Source organism: Cetorhinus maximus, chromosome 5 (assembly GCF_964194155.1).
Source record: "Cetorhinus maximus chromosome 5, sCetMax3.hap1.1, whole genome shotgun sequence".
NCBI lineage: Eukaryota > Metazoa > Chordata > Chondrichthyes > Lamniformes > Cetorhinidae > Cetorhinus > Cetorhinus maximus.
Genome location: NC_135883.1, coordinates 75,016,464 through 75,035,500, shown reverse-complemented (window position 1 = coordinate 75,035,500; position 19,037 = coordinate 75,016,464). Strand labels below are relative to the sequence as shown.

At 40.7% G+C, this 19,037-nt stretch overlaps 1 protein-coding gene across 11 annotated transcripts in view; it reads left to right on the top strand.

Annotated features, from left to right (window-relative positions):
• LOC144680734 (intersectin-2-like) overlaps positions 1–19,037 on the top strand; it is a 217,153-nt gene that overhangs the window by 123,347 nt on the left and 74,769 nt on the right. For all 11 annotated transcript variants that reach the window (XM_078542045.1, XM_078542041.1, XM_078542042.1 and 8 more), the window contains 7 exons: positions 1,804–1,943; positions 2,894–3,339; positions 5,903–6,030; positions 6,925–7,100; positions 12,712–12,856; positions 13,853–14,058; positions 17,167–17,228. In XM_078542045.1, the coding sequence (XP_078398171.1) occupies positions 1,804–1,943; positions 2,894–3,339; positions 5,903–6,030; positions 6,925–7,100; positions 12,712–12,856; positions 13,853–14,058; positions 17,167–17,228 (1,303 nt within the window). The remainder of the gene's footprint in view (positions 1–1,803; positions 1,944–2,893; positions 3,340–5,902; positions 6,031–6,924; positions 7,101–12,711; positions 12,857–13,852; positions 14,059–17,166; positions 17,229–19,037) is intronic.

Genomic DNA, 19,037 nt, shown 5'->3' with positions numbered 1-19,037 from the left:
ATGAATTTGAGAAAAAGAAAGGACATGAGAAGATCCATGAGCACGTAAGTGATATTTTTCAGTTCAAACAACCAATAACTACAAAACTTTGGCTGTCCTGAGACTTCTGATTGTAAACATTTGGTGTATTTTGGACCGAAAATTACAATTCAAAATATAGAACAAACCATTCGGAAGGAAAGAAATAAAGGCTGTAAATAATAAATATTTCCAATAAACAGTGTTCGTCATCAGCAAATCATCCTCTCTGGAACTTCAGTCAGCCATCTTATGTGATGGTGCACTCTATGTGGCCAGTACAAGTGAGACATGTTTATTGACACAGCCATCCTTGGATTTTATTTTGATGGTTCAACTTTAAGTAGAGGTTGGTGATCATTTCTTTCCAAATTAAAGTAATAACACTGAAGCAAGGATTAAACAACAACTTAAAATTTGCTCCATTGCGGTTGCACTTTAATATTTTAAATGCCTTCAAAAGCATCCTAAATATCAGATCAGCTTGTATTTAGACCATACTATGAACGCAGCAATATCCTTCGACGCATCTGAAAATTAGTGTGGTGGAACCAGCTATTGGTTATTTTTTGGGGTGGGTGAAAGGTGATTTACTATACAGTTTCTAACATTCAGAATTGGAACTTGTATGCTATGTTGTAATCTATGCCTGTAACTGAACTACTTAGCCTGGAGCCACATTGTCTCAGTACGATGATCCAATTTTCACAATGTACTACAACTAAATAAGGTGCAGCCTCCATTTACTATAATGTATCAACTGTTAATGTCAATTCATGACAAAGTATAATGTGGCTTATTTAGACTGTTGCAACTTGTTCATGTAAAAATTTGTCTTCAGCTTTTAAAAAAACTATTCTAAGGTCCTGAATCTAAAAAAATTAAACTTAAACTAACCAAAGTGAATGTAATTTGGAATGGATTTTACATAGTGGGAGTGTGGCATTGGAATCCACATGCACTAAGGTAACACAGTTACCTTAGGAATATTCAACTCATTTCTTTTTCATTCCAAAGATATGAATGTTGCTGGAAAAGCCAGCATTTATTACCCATCCCTGGCTGCCCTGAGAAGACAACTAAAAAATCAACCACAGTAGTATGGGACTTAAGTCACCTGGAGGCTTTCCTAAAGCAGGTTAATGAACCTGTTCAATTTTAATAACAATCCCAACAGTTTCATGGTCACTTTAACTGATACCAGCTTTCTATTTCCAAATTTTAAACATACTTAATTTCTCTAAATGTATTTAATTTTGAACTGATGTCTGTTGGATTATTGTTCCAAGCTTCTACATTACTCGTCTAGTAACATAACTGCTTATCCTTATTCTTATCCTCATTCCCAGACCTCTCATACTCCCATATAAGTGGAAGTAAATATTGACCTGAAAATACTAAATCTGAAAGTTCTCCTTCCTCCTCATGCTCTGGAGATCTGTATCATTTTCTGTGCAGTTCAATTAAATTGTGTAATTTGCTAATGCTATAATACACTTTCCTAAACAATTAACTCAGTAACTACATTTGTACAGATAATGTAAATTGAGGAGTGTATGGCTACAATGCCTCGAATTTTATTACATTTAATATTCAGTCCGTGTACAGCAAGCGGTGGTTGCAATGAGTGCAGGGTCATAGCCATTGCACGTTCAGCATTTCCATCTCAATGGTTGTTGTAAGATGCATGTGCCATTTGCACTTTTAGGACTAATTTATGTTAATAGTAGCAGCTTAAAGGAAGCATATCCAGCAGCAGTTACGATACTCTGCCTATTCTAACAGGAACTGCGAGAAAGCTACAGCAAACAGCAGTTTGCCTTGGAGCAGCTCTATCGAATCAAGGATGATAAAATTCGAGCAATTGAAAGAAAAAAAACTGAACAACTAGCAAGGCAAAAAAGGGAAGAGGAGGATGCTGTAAGGTGAATTAGTCTATGATTTTTAAAGCTTAATGAGTGAATTTTTGTTTCCAAAGATTGTAATTGAAAATTTTTGAATTCTAAAAAGGCACTCAAATTTTATAAATGCTTTTGTTCACCATGAATAACCTATATATATGCTTTTTTTAAATTGAGAAATCTTGAAGGATCAAGAGTGGGAGAGAGGTGAGATAAATTCAAACAGAATTGCAGCAAGTTACTGCAGGAGGTTTTGATTTATTTGCTGAGGATGCTTCTTCTAATTTTAAACCTACCTTGCCTCTTGACCCCCTCTCCAGTTAAGATAGTAGATTAGCTACCATCAATGCCACCTCATTATTCATTCGTCAGAACCTGTACTTAAAACAGTCCAATATGAATCCTTCCAATATGAATCTTTCATTCCCGCTCTCCCCGGAAGAAATCACTTCACTGTAATTTCACTGAATTTCCTGGCTGAAAGTTGCTATAGATCCAGAAAGAAATTTTATGGTTCATGGAAAATGACATATTATTAAGAGTTCCTATTTATGTCTGCATGTTAATAATATATTGACATTTAAAAGCTATAGATCAATTGGTTTGAATTTACCAAGTTATGTACTTAAAAAATAAAAGACCTTGAAACTCTTGGCCCATCTGTCTCTAGAAAAAACTTGCCCAAACAGGTTTTCCCCTCCCCTGACCTTTCTAATTTCTGGTTTCTGTTTCTGTCTACTTCCCCACCATCCCCGGGCCCCAAATAAAACATGATGGCGTGCACCGTTGGCACATAGTGATGCATCCAATGATCGAGCTAAAAACTTTTATCCAAACCATGGGAAAGTTTTACAAATCAAGACTGGAGAATATAACTCAGAGATCCGTTCTGATGTTTGGCTGATTGGCTTTCATCATAAGCAATTCTGCAGCATTAAGGTGTAGTAACAGTTAATTTTTTACCTTTTATTTAGAAAAGCAAAGCAAGAAAAAGAAAATCTTTGGAAATCAAAAATCAAAAGAGAAGAGGAGATAAGGCAGCAAAAGCTGGAGGAAGAACGACTTCAAGACAAAATCCGTGAGGAAGAAAATCAGAAAACTGAGGCATTTGCTGCCAGGCAAAGGGAAATAGAAGCAGAAAATAAAAGGCTGGCTGAGGAGAAGCGTCATCATGAAGAAGAGGAAAAAAAGAGACTTGCACAGCTTCAAAGAGAAGCTGAAGAAGAAGGGAAAAGGAAAGCACAGACTCTAAGAAAAGCAGAGGAAAAACGCCAGCATGAAGAAGAAGAGAAGAGAAGACAAGAAACAATAAAACGAGATGAGTCTGAGAAACATCAGTCAAAGACCGATGTACAAGATAAGTTAAAGGACTTACTGAAACACTTTGATGATAAGCCAACATTTGGATCAAGGAAAGAAGGTATATATATTAGGTTCTCACTAGAACAGTGTGATGTACTCTCTTCTGAGACATGAACATTTAATCCAATTAAATAGTGCAATACTGAGAGAGTGCTGCACAGTTGGAGTTGCGTATTTTTGGGCATGTCTTCCCTCTTGGGTGGTTGTAAAAGATCTTGGCACTATTCAGAGATAAGTAGGGCTGTTTGTCTGGTGTCATAACCAATATTTAACTTCAGTTGACATCACTCACTAAAAATGAAAACCGATTATCTGATCATTGCTGTTTATAGAACTTTGCTGTACACATACTGACTGCCATGTTCCCTATGTTACAACAGTGACTACACTTTAAAAAAAACTTGTTTCATTGGCTGTGAAATGCTTTGGGATGTCCTGAAATCATGAAAGTTGTCATATAAATGCAAGTTCTTTATTTTCTATCTGTTTGTCAAATTCCCCCTCATGTCATCAACAAGAGGAAGGTGGATGGATTTGTTTGTAGACCCCTGGTGTACAATATTTCTAATATCACTCATGACACTCAGTAATGACACTAATTGAACCTTACCCTTTGCATTCTATCCATAGCTTTCTATCCATACTGATACATTTTCTCATTTCATATGCCTCTTTCTAGTAACAAGCCAACTTTTATAAGATACCTTGGCCAGAAATTTCCCGCCCATCATGACGCGCATCCGTAAGCGCTGAGCGCTCCCTCTGCGGGCGGTGGGGGATTCCCTGAGTGGTTCCATGTGCTCTTTCCGAGGTGTCTCAGGGAGATTTGTTTCAGTGTTAAACTTTTAAATAAAGGGTTTTTAAACTTTTAAAACATGTCCCCTCATGTGACACTATCACATCAGTTGGGACATGTCAAAGAATAAATGTATAAATTTTTATTAGATTTTAAAACAGTTCATGAAACCTCATCCCGCCCGTGGATGAGGTTTCATGAAAAATGCGAAGACCGCCTGGGCTCTTCGCCTGCCCGCCAACCTTAAGGTTGGACGGGCAGCTCGTTAAATTGAGTTAATTAGGATTTAATTGGCCTTAATAGGCCTTTGACAGTTCGGCGAACTGAAAATCTAAATGACGTGCGGTGATGTTGGGATGCCCGCCTGACGTCACCGGGTGTCATTTTACGCGTCAGCGAGCGGGCCTCGCCCCCCCACTCACCGACGGGAAAATGCTGCCCCTTATTGCATTCCTCCTGAAGAGTCATACACAAATTCATTCATTCAGTCGCTTCTTTAAAAAACTTAATTTTTATCCAAGGCAACAGTCTTTCATAAATCAGTGGCAACTTCCTTTCTAAATGTTCACTAATTTTCTCTCACATTATGGATTCTAGGAATTTTCTTTACCAGCTAGCGAACATGTTGTCAGGGCTATTAACTTATCCATTTGCGCTTTCTTCCCACTGAGTATTTTTTAGGAAAATTTTATGCAAGAACACACTTTCACTCTCCTAATATTGGATTAACTAACTGTGTTTAGTAATTATTCATTGGATGAGTAGAATGAACAAGCAAGACCTGGTATAAAAATAGAAAATTCTGACAATACTCAGCAGGCCTGGCAGTATCTGTGGAGAGAGAAATAGAGTTAATGTTGCAGGTCGATAGTGGTACTGACAAAGGTTGTCAACCTGAAAACTGCATTTTTGTCTCCACAGATGCTGCTAGACTTGCTGAGCATAAAAACAGAATTTTCTGTTTTTTCCAGCATCCATAGCATTTTGCTTTTGGTACGCTATTGGTCATGGACATGTATAAATTGGTGTATTCTGCAACTAACCTGCTGTCTTGAGTCTTTTTAGCTCATAGTTATGGAGCTAAGAACTTTCATGAGCTCAATATTTAGGTTTCTCAGAGCAACAAAGCCTTGATTGGGAAAGATTGTTACAGGCATTTCAAGCATATAAAAATGCTTTTGTATACTTAAGTTTAGTGAATTTTTTGTAAATGATCTGATTTATTTTTCTGTATTACATGCCCTATTCCAGTCATAAGGGCTCAGTTTAGTAGACAATTCAAAAAGGTGAACAAAAGCATTATGTAACTTAGAGCATTTTACTCAAATCACTTTTTTGCTTTTATTGGTAGAGATTGTTGACCATGCATAGTCATTGTTTTCATATTAGGGGCTCTACAACTGCAGCTTTTCTAGCTGCTTTCCTCAATTTTGATTTCTCCCTCCCTCTTCATGCCTGATTTTCTGCACAATAGATGTTGGGAACTCGGCAAATTGAGGGGATTAACCTGTATGCTATCATCTCATGAGATTACTCAGAGTATTTCAACACATTGCCCTAACCACATGACAATCTACATGGTACTTTATTACTACGCAGCATTCAACTTCCTAAACCCTTAATCACAATGCTCACAACATTCTCCTTTTCTAGAAAAAGGACCAGATTTTGCTGCTTGATATTATATACCAAAATGAGAATTTAACCAATATTATAAATTAGCCACTGGTCACAGTTTAAGGTAATGTGTCTGCTGAGAAAACAAGCAAAAAATGTAGCTAGCAATTAGGAAATTAATTTTATTTTGTGTATATATTTTCTGCAGTGCCAGTCAACAAAAATAAAGCCTCCCTGCCTAGAAAGTCTGCAATCTTGATGAGTTATCGAGCATTATATTCATTTGAAGCAAGAAATAATGATGAACTGAGTTTTCAGGGTGGAGATCTAATAGAGGTAGGTTTTTTTCCAATCAAGCTAGCTGTTCATTTGAATCTTATTTTGTGTTCATAAGTCTAATCATTGGATAAGTGAAGAGCCAGGTGAAACCAAAATGTTATGGCCAGATAGAATAAGGGTCTCCAAAAATTCAGTGTCTCCAAATTTACCTGACTAAATAACTCCCACAACTTCCACAGCTTTTGCCACACAAGCCTGTTGGCTTCTAATGTTGAATTACCTAGAAACTAAATTTTAGTATTTTGTAGCTCTTGGAAATCCATTTTCATTGCTTTGTGAGAGGCACTATGAGAGTATGATGTCAAATTAACGGAAATAAGATTTTTATATACCGTGGTGTTTCTGGAGCCAAAGTTTCCCCTCTTTTGAACCAATTTTATCCTCCTTTCTGCACTTCAAACTTTGCTGATATATAGTTCACAGGCACCAGGCATTCTCTGGTGTCTTACCCTTCTTCATGTGTGTGTGTCAGCAACCAAGTGAGGCATTAGCACTACACTTAATCCTGCTCTCATCCAGTGACCACAGGGTTTGCTGCATAGCAATCACAAGCAGGAGTCCAGGTTCTGAGGTCACTTGTAGCACTCTCACCATCAGCTATCTCAGCAGAGATTTATAATCACATTTAGACCATTCTATCTGGTGTGGCTGAGCAAAATGAGGTATTAAAAAAACTTCTACGTGCACTTCTCTGGTCAGCAATTTTTCCCTTACCTACCATCCCTGTTCTGTTAAAATGCCTGAAAGTTTGTATACGTGTGGTTTTTATGTATATATTTTCTTCTAACCAGTGACAGTGAGGCGATAAGAGCTGGGAATTTAAATTCAAGAAGAGAGTTTTCTCACCAGATTGTATTCTAGAACCTTCTAACTTTATTCTGTAACACACAGGTTGATGAAACAACTGAAGGGGAATCAGGCTGGCTCTATGGAACTGTACGAGGCAAATCTGGTTGGTTCCCAATGAACTACGTAGAGAAGATGACAGAAAGCGAAGCTCCTTTATCCCCCAAAAGGGCTTTATTGCCACCCTCAAAACCTGCTTCAACTACCTCAACATCCCCTGGGTTTGTCTTTCTGTTGTTCATTTTAAGATACTAAAGTTTTCTTGAATTTTAGCATTCAAGCTCTATAATAACACAGTTGCAATTTGAGCCATTATAGTTCACCTGCAATATTAGTGCTATCTTCCTGTGCGAAGCATTCTTTTCAGAGATTCTAACTGAAGCTTGCAATGTACTTTTGTCTAATTATCAGTTCCACATAGTGTTTTGCTTTGGTGTCCTTTTGGCTAGTTTACCCTAGCTTATTAATTACCTCCAACAGTGTTCCTCATCTTTGTTGACGTACCCCAGGAAACAAACTCTGTTTCAAAACTGCAAACCTGAAATAAAAAACGGAAAAGCTGGAAATACTCAACAGGTCAGGCAGCAACAGTGGTGAGAGAAACAGATAAAATTTCAGGTCAACGACTTTCATCAGAAGTGGAGAAAACTAGAAATGTAATAGGTTTCAAGCAAGTGAAAGGATGGAAGGTGAAAAAAGAGCAAAAGGGAAGGTCTGTGATGGCGTGGAAGGCAGGAGAGATTAAATGACAAAACAGGTGGTTGCGCAGGCTAAAGAAATGGTAATGGGACAAGTAAAGAAACAAAAGACGTGTTTAAACGAAGTGTGAATGGCAGAATTCCGAATAGCTGCCATCTGAAAGTAAAAACAAGGAAAAAACAAGAGTAAAGCTGAAACTTGCAAAGAAAAAGAAAATAAAATGGGGACAGAGATTGCAGTCTGAAATTGTTGAACTCAATATAGAACCTGGAAGGCTGTAGAGTGCCTAATTGAAAGATGAGATGCGTACTTTGGGCTTAATTGGTCATTGCAGGAGGCCTAGGACTGAGAGGTCGGTGTAAGAAAAAGATGGTGAATTAAAATGACAGGCGACTGGAAGCAAGGGGTCTTGCTTGCGGATTGAACGGAGGTGCTCCATAGAGCAGTCACCCAATCTGTGTTTGGTCTCTCCAATGATAGGGCATATCACAATGTGAGCTGTGAATGCAGTATACTAGATTGAAAGAAGAACATGTAAATTGTTGTTTCACCTGGACAGAGTGTTTGGGGCCTTGGATGTTGAGGAGGTACAGGGAAGGTGCTGCACCTACTGCACTGGCATAGAAAGGTACCATAAGAAGTGGTGGTGTGGGGTGATTGAGGAGTGAATCTGAGTGCTGGGGAGGGAACGGTCTGGAATGGTGAAATGGGAAATGAAGGTATGTTTGGCCATGGCATCACACAGGAGGTGATGGAAATGGCAGGAGGATGATCGCAGAAGCAATGGAGACAGACAAACTGAGAGAATGGAATGGAGTCCTTACGGGAAGCAGGGTGTGAGGAAGTGTAGTTGAGGTAGCTGAGAGAATCTGTGGGCTTGTAGTGAATATTCGTCGATAGACTATCTCCACAAATGGAGACAGAGGAATCGGGGAAAGAAAGAGTCAGAGGTGTACCATATGAAGGTGAGAGAAAAATGCAAATTGGAAGCAAAGTTGATGAAATTTTCCATTTCAGGGCAAGAGCAGGGCACAGCACCATTATAGTTATCGATGTACTGGAAAAAGAGGTGGGGAGACTGGCCCAGGTAAAACTGAAACAGGGAATGTCTCGCATATCCACACAAAGGGCAGACATAGCTAGGATCCATGCAGGTATACATAGCACCTTTTATTTGGAGGAAGTGAGAGGAGTTAAAGGAGAAGTTGCTCAATGTGAAAGTTCAGGGAGGCAAAGGAGGATGATGGTGCATGGAGACTGGTTGCGCCTCTATTCAAGGTAGAAGTGGAGAACCTCCAGACTGCCCTGGTAGAGGATGTAGATATTGGATGTCAATAGTAAAGAGGAGATGGTTAGGGCCAGGAAATTGGAAACGTTTCAAATTATGGAAGGCATTGGAAGAGTCCCACATGTAGGTGGGAAGAGACTGGAAAAGGAGAGGAAAATAAAGTTGAGATAGGTGGAACAGGTTTAAACAATAGACCTACCATGGCTGTCCTATTTGTGGATCTTGGGAAGCTAGTAGAAGCAGGCTATTCAGGATTAGGGGACTATCAGGTTGGAGGCTGGAGAGGGAAGTCCTCCAGAAGAGATGAGGTCAGACCTGGAGATGATTGCTTGTTGCTCAGTGGTGGGGTCATTGTCCAAGTTGAGGTAGGTCGAAGTGTCAAGAGTTGATGTTTGACCTCTGCGAGATAAAGGTTGGTGTGCCAGACAACAATAGTACACCGCCTTTGTCAGCAGGTTTGATGACAATGTTAGGATTGCACCTGAGAGAGTAAGTTCAGAGGGAGATAGATTAGAGTGAGTGAGAGGAGCAAACTCTGTCATTTCTTTTAATTACTGAAGTGATCTTATACTTCATAAGATCATATTCCAGTCTAAGAAAGTGGCAGAAAATCATGTCAGACCTTTAAGTGTGAAATATCAGTCAGGTTTATTTTACAAATGTCACGTGCAAATAATTTAATCACGTAATATACATTTGACAACTTTTTTTCTTGGATCCAATAATAAAAAGAAAGCAATGCAAAGCAATAATTTTGTAAATAGCTTTTAAATGCACACAGTGTTTCTTCCCTATAAGGAATATCAAACGGATGCTAACTGGTTGCTTCTTTGAGATTTGAAGCTATGACCTCTTTTATATTCTGGAGGAGTGATATTGGGTCTTCCTGGATTTTGAATATATGCTGTCTCAAATCTAGAAATTAAGTGTTAGTCAATTGCACACTGAATAAATGGAAGTAACTTTAACCTCCAAAGTGGATGAGCTTGTGTCAGGTGGGAAGGTAAAATGTTAAAAAATCTGAAACAGGAACCCAGTGCACCTCAAACTCACTCTTTTCTGAATTTAACAAAAGTGGGGAGAGGGAGACCAATCCATTCTCAGGGGACGGATCTATTGTTGAAACCCTTTTAAGGGAACCTTTTCTATTTTTAACCTATGTTACATAAGAACATAAGAAATAGGAGCTGGAAAGGCCATTCAGCCCCTCAAGACTGCGCCACTATTCAGTAAAATCATAGATGATCTGCCACCTTAGTTACCTTCCCACACTCTCCCTATATTCCTTGATTTCCTTTGTTACCTTTCCTTCATAATGTGTCACCTTTAACTTGAATGTACTCAACAATCAAGCATTCTCAGCTCTCTGTGGAAGGGAACCCAAAGGTTTATAACCCTTCAAGTAAATAAACTTCTTCTCATCTCAATCCTAAATGGTGGACCCCTTATTCTGAGACTGTGACCACAAGTTCTAGACCCTTCAGCCAGGGGAAATATTGGCAGTGTTTTCCCAAGGCTGAGGAAACCCAACAGATCAAATGAGGCAAGAAGAACCGATCCATCCAATAAGTTCTTTTACAGCACTGCTTGGGGGCAGGAGTGTTTCCTCAAGAAGCTAACCCTGTTAAATACCCCTACCCCCACCTCCCCAATCTCCCTCAATCCCACCCCCAACCTCCAGTCCCCCCACTCAATCTCTCCCCATTCTCCACAAGTTTCCACTCCCTTGTGACCACCCCGATCCTCCCAACCACACTCTACTCCATTGTTAAAACTTCATGTCAGTTGGGAGCTCCGACTATATGTTTCCTTTCCCACCAGTCCTAAAACCCACCCCAGTAGATATCAGTTCCAATGACCCTACATTGTTTCAGTTTGAATTAGACATATAACAAACAGAAATTGCCACATTGCATTAGCTTGATACAATTTTTGGTTATTTGCTTGCTGTTAAGCTCCATGAAATAGAATTTATTCCAAGGTTTCCTGGTCTGCTTCATAATTTATGTATGATCAGAAGAAATTCTGGAGAAAACAATTTCCCATTTCTGCCATTTCTCCAGGGTTTTCGTTGGAGTTAGTGTCTATGTGTTTTACCCAGGCTTAAAGGGACAGCCAGTGAACCAGCAGTAGATCTTTTCATGCTCAAATATATTCTTTCTTCTTTTTAATAATAAAATAGTAGTGGAATAGAAAAATGAAACTGTAAGAGAACAGGAATTCAACTAAAAACTGTGCTTTAACTAATATTTCTCATTTTATTCACAAAATACATTTGATAAATGTGATGCTGTCCTTGCAAACACTAACTGACTGGATAACTAATCAACATCCTGGGGTTACCATTGACCAGAAACTGGACCAGACATGTAAATATTCTGGCAACATGAGCAAGTCAGAGGCTAGGAATTCTGCTTTTGATTTCCTAAAGGCTGTCCACCATCTACAAGGCACAATTCAGGAGTGTGATGTAATACTCTCCACTTGCCTAGATAAGTGAAGCTCCAACAGCACTCAAGAAGCTCAACATGATCCAAGACAAAGTAGCCTGCTTGATCAGCACCCAATGTACCACCTTAAATATTCACTTCCTCTCGCACCTGCACACAGTGGCAGCCATGTATACCATCTATAAGATGCAATGTAGCAACTTGCAAAGCCTCCTTCAACAACACCTTACAAACCTCTGACCTCTGCCACCTAGAAGGATATGGTAACACCTGCAAGTTCCCATCCAAGTCACGCACCATCCTGACTTGGAACTATATCACCATTCCTTGACTGTTGCTGGGCCAAAAATCTGGAACACTCTTCTTAACATCACTATGGAATGTCCCTAAACCACACGGGGCAGAATTTTTAGGTCGGCCAATTAACGGCCAGCCAGCATGAAGCGCACGCTGAAATGCTCAGCAGTGCTGGGATGGGGGCTGGAAGAGGGCAGGTGCTGAAGTAAGCGCGGGTGAGCGCTGAATAAAAGCTCCCTGAAGGCAGAGGGCAGCCTCAGGAAGCTGAAGACTTGAAAACAATTAAATAAAGGTTTTAAAATCAGGTGAAAAATGTCTAAGCATCACAATCAGTCACCTGAACATATACATGATCAAAACGCTGTCCATAGATCTTAAGTTTTTTTAATTTAATAACGGAAACTTCATCCCGCCTTTGGATGAGGTTTCATGAAAAATGCAAAGTCCGCCTGGCCAATTCACCCGTCCGCCAACCGTAAGGCTGGACGGACCACGAAAAATCGGAGACAATTGCAACTTTAATTACACTAATAGACATCTTAATTATTGGCAGGTGCGCTTCTGACTTGCACTCACCTGCCAACCAAAATTTCACACGGGTGCGACTTTGGGATGCTCGCCTGACATCATCTTGCGCAATTTCATTTCCGATCAGGTCAGGCACACACCCGTCCGCCAACCTAAAAATTCTGCCCATGGACTGCAGTGGTTCTGTGGCTCACTACTGTGGCAGTTAGGGATGGGCAACAAATGTTGCCTCGCCAGCGACGCTCATATCCTATGAAAGAATAAAAACATCATCTTTCTATAAAACTGTTTTACCATTTTCCCATTAAAATAAATATTTATAATATTGAAATATAATACTGTATGGAATATTGAAGTGTGCCTGAAGCTGCCTTAGTGCATAGGTGGTTACGGAAAGGTTAGTGTTTATGTGTTTTTTGCAGATTTCTGAAATGGACTAATAGCCCAATAATGTAATAATTCTTATGCAAGGTATAGTTCCATGCCGTATGTATTATTGTTAAATGCTCTATATTTTCTCAAGAAATGTTGTCTGAAATAATGAAAAATATGTTTCCTCCTTTCCAATAGACCACATGCTCAAAGTAAAGTGAGTGATGAAGGGAATTTTCAGTCAAGTCGAGCCTTCTCCGGGATTAGTGGCAGTCCCATTTGGCAAAAATCTGCTTTTACTCCAACTCTTCCTCCTGGTTCTGGATCACCTATTTATGATCAGGTATGTCTATCTAGTACCTTCTTACTATTTTGTGGAAGGGAATGATCTGTTTACTTTGTTCATGTGCACTTAAAATCTGCACAGACTTCTTGTTTGCATATTTACATTAATGCAGTGCAATTAGATCTTATGTAACTCCAGCAAAACATTCTAAGTGGACCAAGATGGTTTAACCCCACAGTGTTACACAGACAGTAGTGATTCCTTTAAACAACAGCAACTTGAACCATATGGCACTTTTAATATTGGAAAATTTCCCAAGTTGCTTAACAGGAATAATATGGGACAAAAATCGACAAAGAGCCAAAGAATGAGATATTAGGATGGATGACTAAAAACTTGTTTAAAGATATAGGGTTAAAGTAGGTTCTTAAAGGAGGAGAGAGAAGCAGAAAGGTTTAGGGAGGAAATTTCAGAGCTTGGGGCCTCTATGACTCGAGGCATGGCCGTCAGTAACAAAGGGAATGGAGGATACACAAGATACCAGAGTTGGAAGAGCACAAGAATTTTTGTAAGAGTCCTCTAGAGGACATTACAGAAGTAGAGAGGGACGAGGACCTCGCATGATGATGCTTCTCCTAATCCCTACCTCAATCTGCCACTCTGCCTCTTTACTCTTATCAAACTCGAATGCCACTTAAATTCACCTACAACCACCTTCCGTGCCTCTCTTTGCACCTTCTAAGCCCATTGAGACACCTGTTGCCACCAACTTATGAGCAGCAGCTACAGCTGGCCCATCCTTCTGTCCCACCAACCTTCCTTCATGTGTGCCTGCTGGAGATTAACCTCACCCACTTCCTTCCCATCCTGCTCACCCCTGCACAGATATTGCCCCTGGAATTACAGGTGATCAACAGTCACCACCTGTCTCTGCATTCCTTTTGTTTTGTTTAAGGTGCACTGTTTTATTTATTGTGTCATTGTTCTAATGTTTTTATTTTGTTATATGGGAAACACCCCTAAATAAGTTGTTAAAAAATTCAACTTTTTTAGGTTGAAAATATAAAAGCTTTTAAGGCACTGGCACTTTGTTCGTGGACGGCAAAGAAAGAGAATCATTTGAATTTCTCAAAAGATGATGTCATTGATGTCCTGGAACAACAGGACAATTGGTGGTTTGGAGAGGTTCGTGGTGGAAAGGGCTGGTTTCCCAGGTCCTATGTCAAGGTTATCACTGAACATGCACAGCCATCAGTAGAGTAAGTTCTTTTTTTCTGTTGATGCCTAGTTCTGATACGTCAGCTAAATCAGGAAATTGATCATGTGAACTACATATGATATTTAATAAGAGATGTGTGCATGTTCTAATTGTATAACTATGCACTTCCTGATCACTTTTTTTTCACTATAAATTCCAGTGTCCACTTTTATAATGGAAATTGTCCATGCAAAACTTGTCAGGCTGCAATTACGCAGTATCCCAGTGGGGCACAGTTGCCTTATGACTTTACATAAATAGTTTCCATTATAACTGTAGTTCAGGAATCTAGAATTGAAATATAAAATCAATAAAAGAAGGTATAATTTGAAAATGGGGTTGAAGTAGCCCTGGACCAATTATTCCCCATCCTTTTAATGAGATCATAAGAAATAGGAGCAGGGGTATGCCATTCACCCATTCAGCCTGCTCCGCCATTCAGTAAAATCATAGCTGGTATGATTGTGGCCTCAACTCCACTTTCCTGCCTGTACCCCCATCCCCCTTGTCTGTCTATCACAAGCAATCCCACAATAAATGGATCAGATCAAAGTTCTGCAGTCCAGCCATGAATGGTGATGGATAATTAAACATCTAACTGGAGGTGAGCTTCCACAAATACCCCCATCTTCAACGATGGGAGATAACAGCACATAATGCAAAAGACGAGGCTGAAGCATTTGCACCAATCTTCAGCTAGAACTGCTGAGTAGTTGATCCATCTTGGCCTCCTCCTGAGGTTCCATTGCAGATGCTATTCTCCAGCCAAACTGATTCACTCCACGTGACATCAAGAAATGATTGAAAGCACTGGGTACTGTAGAAGCTGTGGACCATGACAATGTTCCAGCATTAGGACTGAAGATTTGCGCTCCAGAACTAGCCATGCACCTAGTCAAGCTACAACACAGGCATCTACTCGACAATGTGGAAAATAGCACTGGTATATCCTGTCCACAAAATGCAGAACAAATCCAATCCGGCCAATTGCTGCTTTATCAGCCTCCACTTGATCATCAGCAAAGTGATGGAAGGTGTCGTTGACAGTGCTATCAAACAGAACTTACACACAAATAGCCAGCTCATTGATGCCCAGTTTTGGGTTCTGCCATGGCCACTTGGCTCCTGATTTCATTACAGCCTTAGTCCAGACATGGGCAACAGGACTGAACTCTAGACAGGAGGTGAGAGTGACTGCCCTTGATGTCAAGACAACATTTGACTGGGTTTGGCATTAAGGAGTCTAAGCAAAGTTGAAGTCAATGGGAATCGATGGGAAATCTCCACTGGTTGGAATCATACCTTGCACAAAGGAAGATGGTTGTGGTTATCGGAAGCCAATCATCTCAGTCCCAGGACATCGCTGCAGGAGTTCCTCAGGGTAGGCCCAACCATCTTCAGCTGCTTCATCAAGTCCTCTCCTCCATCGTAAGGTCAGCAGTGCAGATGTTCACTGATAATTGCTCAATGTTCAGTACTATTTGTGAATCCTCAGATACTGAAGCAGCCCAAGGCCAAATGCAGCGAGACCTGAACAAACGTTCAGGCTTGGGGCTGATAAGTTGCAAGTAGCATTTCACCACACAAGTATCAGGCAGTGACCATCTTCAACAAGAGAGAATCCAACCATCTCTCCTTGACATTCAGTGGTATTGGTGATGTTACAGTTCACTCAGGGATTCCAAGTTCCAGTGGCAACAGGCACTTTTACATACATGTTGTAGTCTTGAGCTGTACAAAATGAAGGTAGAGGCTCTAACATTCCTTCAATCACATGGCTGACCAAGAATCTCTCCTGTTTTTACCACCTGCCATTGGCCTGTGCTGGAAGAATTTGCAGGTTGACACTCAACGTGTTTGGCCGCCTTACGAATGCACCTTCATTGGTCATCAGGTCGTGGGATGGGATTTGAACCTGGAATTTCTGGCTCAGAGGCAGGGACGCTACCTCTGCACCACAAGATCTCCTTCAATGGCATTGCCATCACTGAATACCCCACATTCTGGGGTTACCATTGACCAACCATATAATTACTGTAGCTACAAGAGCAGGTCAGAGGCTGGGAATTCTGTGGCAAGTAACTCACCTCTTGACTTCTCCAATGTCTGTCCTCCATCTACAAGTCAAGAGTGTGATGGAATGCTTGCCACTTGCCTGGATGAGTGCAGCTCCAACAACACTCAACAAGCTTGTAACCATCCAGGACAAAGCCGCCGCTTGACTGACACGCCATTTACCACCTTAGACATTCACTCCCTCCGCCACCGATTCACAATGGCAACGGTTTATACCATCCACAACATGCAGTACAGCAACTTGCAAGCCTCCTTCGGCAGCACCTTCCAGACCTGCGACCTCTACTACCTAGAAGGACAAGGGCAGCAGATGCATGGGATCATTATCACCTGCAAGTTCCCCTTCAAGCCACACATCATCCTGACTTGGAACAATATCGCTGTTCCGTCACTGTCACTAGGTCAAAACCCTGGGACTCCCTCCCTAACAGCACTGTGGGTGTACCTATGCCACAGGTACTGCAGCGGTTCAAGAGGGTGGCTCGCCACCGTCTTCTCAAGAGCAATTAGGGATGGGCAACAAATACTGGCCCAGCCAGCAACAGCCACATCCCATGAAAGAATAAACTGAAAAAATTGCCACTGATTTTACGTGTCCCCCCACCACCAGCACCACCAGCAATTGCCAGCTCACTCCTGGGGGAAGGGATGGAAAATTCTGGCTATTATTTTTGAAAAACTGTTTTTGAATTCTTTTGTAATATATGCCATTTGCCAAAATAATAAGTCGTTAAAGATATGTTAAGTTTGTTTCATGCCAATACCAAATTATTTAAGCAGAACACTGTGGATGCTGGAAATCCGAAACAAAAGCAGCAAATGCTGGAAATCCTGTCAGCAGGCCAGACAGCATCTTGTGGAGAGGGAAACGGAGCTAACATTTTAGTTCAAGGACCAGACTTGATGAAAGGTCCTCGCCCTGAAATGTGAACTCTGTTTCTCACTTCACAGATCAGCTGAGTATTTTTAGCATTTTCTGTTTATGTACTAAATTATTTACATTACTGAACTGTCTGTAAACTTTTGTCAACAGACCAGAACCTATTTATGCTAAGATCAACAAAAGCTCCAGTCCAACCTCTCAGCCAGTAGAAGGTAAAGTCAAATACTTCTTTTTTATGACTCCAATGTTAACTTAACAGAACTTTCTATACAGCAGAATGAATGAAATATAACTGCCAGCAAAATAGATTTTCCAAAAATATGGATGTACTTGAAATATATCGCCGTTCCTTCATTGTCTCTGGGTCAAAACCCTGGGACTCCCTCCCTAACAGCACTGTGGGTGTACCTACACCACATGGAGTGCAGCAGTTCAAGAAGGCAGCTCACCTTCTCAAGGGCAATTAGGGATGGGCAATAAATGCTGGCCTAGCCAGTGATGTCCACATCCCATGAATGAATAGTCAAAAAACAACCCTTTCCTATTTGTCCTCTCCATGGCAAGAGTGGGTCGGTATAGGTCAGTGTCATCAGGTGAAGTTTTTGTGAATTTTTAAACCAGATATACGGTACAGTTTACATTTTAGTAACCAGAGGAGACGCAGATGACAGGTTAGCCTATTGAGAGGCTATATCAAAAATCATGAGAATTAATTGAAGCAGGATTCCTCACCCTAGTTCCCAGTCTTAGGGAGAGCCTGACATGATATACAGTCTATCAGAAGAAAATCTGGAGGAATTGTTTGTAATATTACATAGGCACTGTCATTTACAAAGCAACCTCACTGTACCAGTGGGCTGCTGGTGTTTACTTACATTTGCTGTTTATTTGTCTTTGTTGTTTAACTGCATTTTTTTAAACTCTGCTCCTTAATCACCATTTCCATTCCTCTCCCTGGCAACCATCTGAGGTGACCCAGACCATTTGCAACCTTGGTGTTGTGTTTGAGCCCGAGATGAGCTTCCAACCACACATTCACTCCAATAAGGGGAGATGGTGACACAGTGGTAATGTCACTGAACTGGTAATCCTGTACCCAGATATGGGATCATATCCCACCATGGCAGCTGTTCGAATTTAAATATAATTAATAAAAATCTGGAATTGAACGCTAGTCTCAGTAATGGTGACCATGAAACTAACATTGATTGTCTGGCTCTCTGTTGTCCTTTTGGGAAGGAAATCTGCCATCCTTACTTGATCTGGTCTACATCTGGTTGACTCTGAACTGCCACTGAAATGGCCTAGCAAGCCACTCAGTTCAAAGGCTATTGGGGATGAGCAAGAAATGCTGACCTTGCCAGTCAGTGATGCTTATACCCCATGAAAGAATAATTTTTTAATAAGTACAAATACAATTATGATTTAGCGCTACCTCAGCTCATCAACTGTGGAAACCCTCATCCCATGCCTTTGTTATGTCCAGACTTGACTATTCCAATGCTGTTCTGGCCAATCTCCTATCTTCCACCTGACTTAAAGTTGTGCTCATCCGAAACTCTGCTGCTCATATCTTAACTCACACCAAGTCCTCTTCACCCGTCACCCTTGGGCTTGTTGACCGACACTGGCTGCTGATCTGACAATGCATCAGTTTTAAAATGCTCATCCACATTCTCAACTCCCTTCATGGCCTCGTTCCTCCCTATCTCTGAAACTTCCTCGAGCCTGTACAAACTCTCGTTTGAGGAACCCTGTTTCAATCTGTGCTCCTCCAATTCTGATTTCTTGCACATCCCTGATTTCAATTGCTCCATCATTGGTGCTGTGCTTTCAGCTGCCTTGGCCCTAAGCTGTGGAATTCCCTCCCTTAAACCTCTCTGCCTCTCTTTTAGATGCTGCTTAAAATCTACCTCATTGATCAAGCTTTTGATCATCTATCCGGATATCTCCTTCTCTGGCTTTGTGTCAATATTTTTATTGATACAAGCACCTTGGGGCATTTTGCTACATTAAAGATG